General features: G+C 36.4%; 1 protein-coding gene across 1 annotated transcript in view; it reads right to left on the minus strand.

Moving 5' to 3' along the window:
* The window catches only part of sema3h (sema domain, immunoglobulin domain (Ig), short basic domain, secreted, (semaphorin) 3H), a 30,289-nt gene that overhangs the window by 14,735 nt on the left and 8,054 nt on the right, over positions 1-7,500 (minus strand). The window contains exons 3-8 of the mRNA XM_083555357.1: positions 7,065-7,127; positions 6,863-6,982; positions 4,377-4,470; positions 4,102-4,221; positions 3,032-3,177; positions 2,622-2,736 (exon numbers count right to left, since the gene is read on the minus strand). Coding sequence (XP_083411483.1) covers positions 2,622-2,736; positions 3,032-3,177; positions 4,102-4,221; positions 4,377-4,470; positions 6,863-6,982; positions 7,065-7,127 — 658 coding nt within the window. The remainder of the gene's footprint in view (positions 1-2,621; positions 2,737-3,031; positions 3,178-4,101; positions 4,222-4,376; positions 4,471-6,862; positions 6,983-7,064; positions 7,128-7,500) is intronic.

The raw sequence follows: 7,500 nt of genomic DNA on the forward strand, positions 1-7,500 counted from the left end.
CAATTAGTGTGCTGTTATGTACAGTATATGTGACAAATAAAGACTTCTTCTTCTTCTTCTTCTTCTATTCTTCAAAATAAGAAACTCTTTACAGAAAACCTCACTCATTTTAGAATTGTTCATTAAATGCAATGTTGTTGTTGTTGGAAACTATTCAATACTTTCTAACAAATTAGAATTGAGCAATAAGCTGAGAGGTATAATACTGAATAATTAATGCAATATTGAATCTGTATGTCTAAAGAAAATATACAATCTTTACAGTGGAAAAGACATTATAAGAGATTTATTCCACAGAAGCCACTTCACCATCAAAGCAAGGCTGCTTTAATTGAGGTTTTCACTAACCCCTAATGCCTATTTTAGCATTTTTATAAGAACCTTCACTTTCCAGGAAAGTGCTCCAGTAGATTTTATTTTACCCTAGTTAGCGTTTCATTTCACCCCAAAGATGTTCAATAGAGTTGATATCATATCTCTATAGCAGACATTATACTGGTAATGGTTTGGTTCTCCTAGTTCAAGTAGAGTAAATGTAATGCTACCACTTTGCGAAAGAACCACATGTGGTTGAAAAAGTCACGTGTCCCAATACATTTTTTGCAAATAGTGGACAATATTCAAATTTACAATCAAAATTGCTTTTATAGCAAGTTAGGATCAAGACTACTTCAGTGACTAACATGCCAGTTTTGGCTGTTCGATTAAAAAAAAAAAATAAACTTACTAGACATAACGTCACCTTTCCAAATGTAACCATAGACACCTTTAAACCTGATTTTCTGTTTGATATTTATAGTGTATTTAGTCTATAATGCATTTGAATAAAACATTTATTTTATTCAATGTATAAAAAATGTTTTTTTATTTTTATGTCTGTGGTAATGTTTAAAATGTAGAAATATTTCTCAGAATTTCTAAAAATTTATTTAGCATAGGCCACACACTGAGTGTACCATGGTCTACCCATGTACCGCAATCTCTGCGCCATGAGGGCCCCTGGGCCACAAGGGCCTGCTGGGAGATGTAGTTGTTCCAGGCAACAGAGCATGGTGTAAATATCACACTGATGGAATTTTCACAGACATGCCGATGGCGCCGTGAGCACAAGATAGCTATAATAACGTTGTCATGGCTATGTAAGATTGAGCGATTGGAAACTGGGAGTTGATTTTATTGCTTTATGTAGTCATGGATATTTTGTTATGAGTATTTTTTTTATTATTTTATTATCAGGAAAGCTATGTCAGAGCTACTTAAACCTGCTCAGAGATCGTAAACACTGAAGAGTGTAGCTCAAGCTGAAAGTAAACACAACTATTGCAAGCAATCAATGACTTTTAGGAGCCTCTGGATATTTTGAAGCAGGTGTTTTGAAAGTAATATCTATTCAAATTGATGGCAAGTTTATTTGAACTTAAATAAGCATAAAAGATCAACATTACTTTATGGTGCTGTAGTCAATTTAGTAACTGAGGGCAAACTGGATGATTAGTGGTTGATAGTCTATACCACTTTACATACTGTAGGTTTGACAGAGTTCATCTAGAAAAAACACGTCTAATAACAGTGTTTAAACCGACATTTTCTTCCAGTGTTTCATGAGTAATAAATAAAATCAATAAAAGTAATATTGTATAAAAAGTAACTTCGCTACATATATTACTGTCTTAAATGACCCCAGTTTACTAAGAATTAAGCTATGTATCATTTTGCATTTGCTACATTTAAGAAAACTACAGAATTTTTGTGTTCATTCATTGTGGAAAATTGAACAAACTTGAACAAATGAATAAAGTTATACACAGGAGCAGGTAAGAACTATGATATAGAAGGTAAATCATAGTTTATTATGTTTATCATGTTAATGTATATGATTTAGGAGGAGTTCAAATCCCAGTAAAAATAAGATAACACCATATTTACAATTTGCTATGATTTTCAAGGTTTCTGTCATATTGCAAAACACTGGGTTACAACTCATAAACCTGAAACAGAAAAATAAACCTCCAAAGTCGTGAATACCAGAAGACTTGGACGTTCATGTGGAATCTGTTAGGAAGTGGTTGCAGGCTTTTCTTTAATGCAAACCACTAACCACTAGGCTTCTGCACAAACTGCATGATCTGTCTGAGGCTTGAAAACACCTTATTCTGAGATCAAACCAGAGCTTGATTGTTTGGTGAGGAGATAATAAAAGCTTTTTGCAAGAAGGGTATTTGTGTTGTGCATGTGTGAGTGTGTGTGTCTCTGTATTTGTTTGTGTGTGAGAGACTGCATGTGTGTGCATGTTTGATATAGTTCATTTAGTTTAATCACTGAAGAATTGTTTATCCTACGGACAGCTTTTGCTTACACAGACCGAACGATAAGAAACTGGTTTGTACGAATATGTATCTGTGTGTGTGTGTGTGTGTGTGTTGGTGTTTGTGTGTGTGTGTGTGTGTGTGTGTGTGTGTGTGTGTATGTGTAAACACAGATCACCGAGCTCTGATATACCTTGGCATGTTTTCCAAGTGTTATCTGAATAACAGGTATTTCTTTCAGACAGAATAAGATTAACATGCATTAAATGTTGTGCTTATTATGAATTAATTGAATTATCAGTGTACAGTACTTACGCAGTTGGTCAAAGTGCGTCTGTAAGCCATCAGGCCCGGGCACAGAACAGATCATTCGAGCCTTCTGAAATGTGCTCCACTTATTCACCAAACTGCGCTGGCCTCCAATGTCATTCTATATAAACAAATAGACAAACACACCAACTTCACAAAACATACTATAACCATGATCAGATGATTAGATGATCACATCAGTAAAAAAAAAATTATGTAATCTGTCTCTTTCGGTCTTTGATTAAAGTACAGTGATGTACTGCTCAAACATCTGGGTCAGGCAGAAATGCAGACGAGCACGTCCACCTCCACACATGCAGGTAGATATGCGAGCGTACAGTCCCAAAAGTGAAGGTATGCACACACACACACACACACACACACACACACACACACACACACACACACACACACACCTTGCAGACACGAGCGACTCGAGTGTACAGGACTTTGCCGGCGGGCCCCTCAGCCTCCTGAGCACGCTCAGTGAAGAACAAGTAGACCTTATCATCTTCCTCATTATCGCTCTCCTTCATCATGGCCACACGCACAAACTCAGCGTCTGCAACAGAGAGGGGGAAATCGAAAGATGAAAGAGAATAAAAGAAAGTGAAAACGTTAATTGATTTATAAGAAACAGCACTTTTGAGACAACAAAATATGTATGCATGGATTAAACAAGATTTTTTCCCACATCAAATATACTAATCAATAAGGTGGTGCTATGATGAAGTAAAGTTAATTAAACCCCCCCCTACCCCCAAGTGCATTCTTTTTCTTTTACAGGGCATCCCAAAGTGTTTTTTATTCCTTTGGAACCACTAATAATTTCTATTCATTAAAGATCAACATACTTTTAATTGCTGATGTCTTGTAAATATAAATATAAAAAGTTAAATAAATATAAAAAGTTAATTCCTGTTTCACTTACATTGTAACACCTACAAAGAGTAACTTTTTCATCTGGTAGAAAATTTTTTGTGTTCCCACAACTTGTAGTTTTCCTGGTAGAGTGGTGTTTCTTCTACTGTTAAAAATCTATCTCACAGCTGACTCAGAAATAGGAATTAACAGTGCCATATTAAAGTATATTAAAATAATACTTCAACTAATAATTACATTTATCCAGCTTCCCTTTTGCCACAAGGAAACTGATGAAGAATGTCCAGACATGTCTGGAGCCTAATGCCTGCCTAGTAATTTATACCCTGGAGTTACAAAGCTAATCTAGCTAACAAGTAGGGGAAGCTAAGCCATCAGATTAAATTTGTGCAAAATTCCTCCTTGTTTGTTCCCAAAGCTCTAAAGCAAACATTTGTTTGCAGTAAAAATGTATGTATATTGTCATTTATTTCATTCATTCTAAGAGGTGTGTTTTGCCTTGTTGTGTCTATGTGTTTGCCTTTCTATCCATCTGCTTCTCCATAATGGTTTATATTGATCTATTTATGTTTAGGTACATGTGAAAGTGTGGGAGTGTGTGTACCTTGAAGCCAGGTTGGCTCATATTGTTCTGTGCGGATCACATGACGTTCTCCCAGGCTACGGAAAAATGCAGAATCACGACTCATAAAGTCAGACGTGATTCCAGCATACAGTTCTCCATCTAAAATAACACACACGCAATCACAAACGAAGGTTAAAGGGCATCAATCCTGAAAATGAAAGTTAAAGTTTGCATACACACACACACACACACACACACACACACACACACACACACACACACACACACACACACACACACACAAACAGCCATACCAATGATGGCAGTCGCAGTCTTTTGGTGGGGGTCATATGGACACTTTCCTTTTCCAGACTCTGTGTGTTCATACTGCAGTGTCTGGTCCTCAGCCTACAACACACACACACACACACACACACACACACACACACACACACACACACACACACACACACACACACACACACACGCATTAGGCTCATCACCAAAAGGCTTCTTTTCAACAACTTCAACAGAATCGCACAAATAAGGCCACAGGTGTTGTGGGCAGTTCGTGTCAGGAGTTTCTTTCATCATTGATTCCTGTCAAAAATGTTCTGCTTGCTGCTGAACTGACTCTGAACTGTACTCAGTAGATACCACTAAGAACCACGCCATGACCCAACTTTTCCCCCTATTGAAGAGTTTCAGCTTTGAAAAGCTCCTCTCTGCTTCAGCTCCTGTCACTGAATGAGTATTATATTCTATATTATATTCTCAGAGCAGTCCACAAATTTGGTTACATCTCTGAGAGCTCTTTTTTTATATAGAAATATCACCCTAAATGCATTTAATGCACAATTGCTTTGGAAATGTCATTGTGCACAATGTATCAAACTCTCAGAACCAAAAACCATAGAACTCCTTGGCTAATTGTAATCATTAGATACATACAACAACTCTATCCTTATAATATAAGTCTGTTAAATTAGCATTTTAAGCTGCACTGGAGATTCCCCTTAATTAATTCAGTTTAATACCTTTTCAGTACAATCAAAGAAAACCTTTATGACATCATCTCAAATAAATTGAACCCAATCAGTAAGTGCTGTTTAACTACAATCCATTTAGACTAGTTAGGTTGCAATTGTTTTGTTGCTACACACATTATGATGAACTACATACTATGAATTATAATGTAATGCAAATGAAAATAAATATTGTTGCTCTATGCATAAAAGCATAGCAGGCAACACAGCATAGCGTAAGTGATATAGAGTTTTTAGCATTTCATTAAATGCATTATCTTATACTATCCTCATAACGAGAGATGAGTGATAGAGCAGCATACACACGTTTATCTTTTGCACATTTCCCTCCTACTTCTTTCCTCTTTTTTTCTGAATTGGGCTACTGAGGGTTTAAGACCTTTTTTTTCATCCGTAATTTCGAGTGTTTGAGTGAGGGAAGTTGTCTGGGCAGTGAGTGCACACACACCGAAGCCCCGAGCAGGTTTATTGACCATGACATGATATAATACACTGCTAAACAGCAATCAAAACAAGTTCAAAACAGCACGCTCTCTACTCTGACTAGTGTTAAGCTGCGTGTTTGACCAGTTAAGTTTTTACCCGCTCATATATAAAAAGGAACGACTGGTTTTGTGAAATGTAGTTGAGTAAAAACTATTTGACTTTGAAATGTAGTGAAGTTACAAACAGAAATACTTTAGTAAAGTACAGATACACAAAAAAGCTACTTAAGAACAGTAACTAATTAAATTTACTTTCTTGCGCTCCACCACTGGTAATAACCACTTGTTAAAACAATGTTCCAATAATAGTAACTATCACTTTTACCAAGGTTACTATAATAGTCACAATTGTTTTCATCACTGTTCTAAGCTAGTTGCCACTGGTTATGCTGCTGTTCTTATGGTAATTAACACCAGTTATACCACTGTTACTAGGATAGTAACTACGGTAATTACCACTGGTTATATGATAGTAACCACTGTTTACATCCCCATTTCTATGGTAGTTTCTTTGGTAGTTACCACTTGTAATGCTGCTGTTCTTATGGTAGTTACCACCAGTTATACCACTGTTACTATACTGTTGCTATCAGCTATAACACTAATCTTATGGTAGTTACCACTTGTTATACCACTGTTACTATGCTGTTACAATCAGCGACATCACTCTCATCATGATAGTTACCACATGCTATATGACTGAAAGTCACCACTTTTTACATCACTTTTATGGTAGTTACCACTTGTTAAGCCATTGCTTCGATTGTAGTTACCTCTGGTTATATATACAATAGTTATGAATTGTGCACTTAACATCAGAGTGAAGTACTGGAATTCCTAATTCACTGTTTCTATAGCTACCCCACTATTTGTTGAAACTGTAAAGGCCTAACCTTGAAGGAATTTCATACATAACTACCATTCCATTATATTAATAATTAAAAACAAAAGCAAAAGAACCATGTCCTGTCCTGCATTTTGGCTTATACATTTTAAAAGAAAGAAAAAAAATACAGGCAGGGGAGAATAAGTTATAATTGGAATTATTCAGTTTCTTAGACAGTCTACACCATTAAATGCAACTATAAATGCTAAAAAATATATATGATTTGTTGTTCTTAAATACAGATTGTTGTTGCTGGCAAATTACTCTGCTTTTGTCAGATATAAAACATTACAAAACACCTTCACAGCACCCTATTTCCTGTTACTGTATATCCCATCTTTATATGTATGTCACTCTTACAGTTATAATATAGCTTTCTGTACCGTGAAGAAGAGGCGGGTTGGGATGTAGGCACAGCGAGGGTTAAAGGCCCCTGTTCCGCAGGCGTATAGGTGCGTTTGGTTATAAGGTTCCAGTACACGCAGGAAATTGGCACACTCCAGCTAGACGGGGCACAACAAATCAGCGAATGAATATATGAATATATTACATGTTTATTTATACAGCAAATGTGCATTGTTTTACCTGTGGGTCTTTTCCAGCCATCAAACAGTCCTGCATTCGATCTGGACTCGCAGGCCAGTAAATCTGAAAGACAAAACAAAAGTCATAAAAACTAAACATACATTGTGCGTGTGTGTGTGTGTGTGTGTGTGTGTGTGTGTGTGTGTGTGTGTGTGAATTACACTAGTTACAACACAATACTGCAGTATGAGCTGATATTTAGTTCTTTATTTGTTATCTCACTTCATGTACACCATTTTGGATAGTACATGTACACCATTTTGGATAGATAAACCCTATCCATCGTTTACTGCTTCTTCAGACAAAGTGGCAAGCATAAAGATCAGCCCTATAATGAGAGAACTTCGAGATTGACATCTTGCCTCAGTAAGCGGTATAAATATCATCTCATACCACACAGCTTTTTGGCTTCGGAGACAAACACACATATACACAC

Source organism: Silurus aristotelis (assembly GCF_946808225.1).
Source record: "Silurus aristotelis genome assembly, chromosome: 11".
Taxonomy (NCBI): Eukaryota; Metazoa; Chordata; class Actinopteri; order Siluriformes; family Siluridae; genus Silurus; species Silurus aristotelis.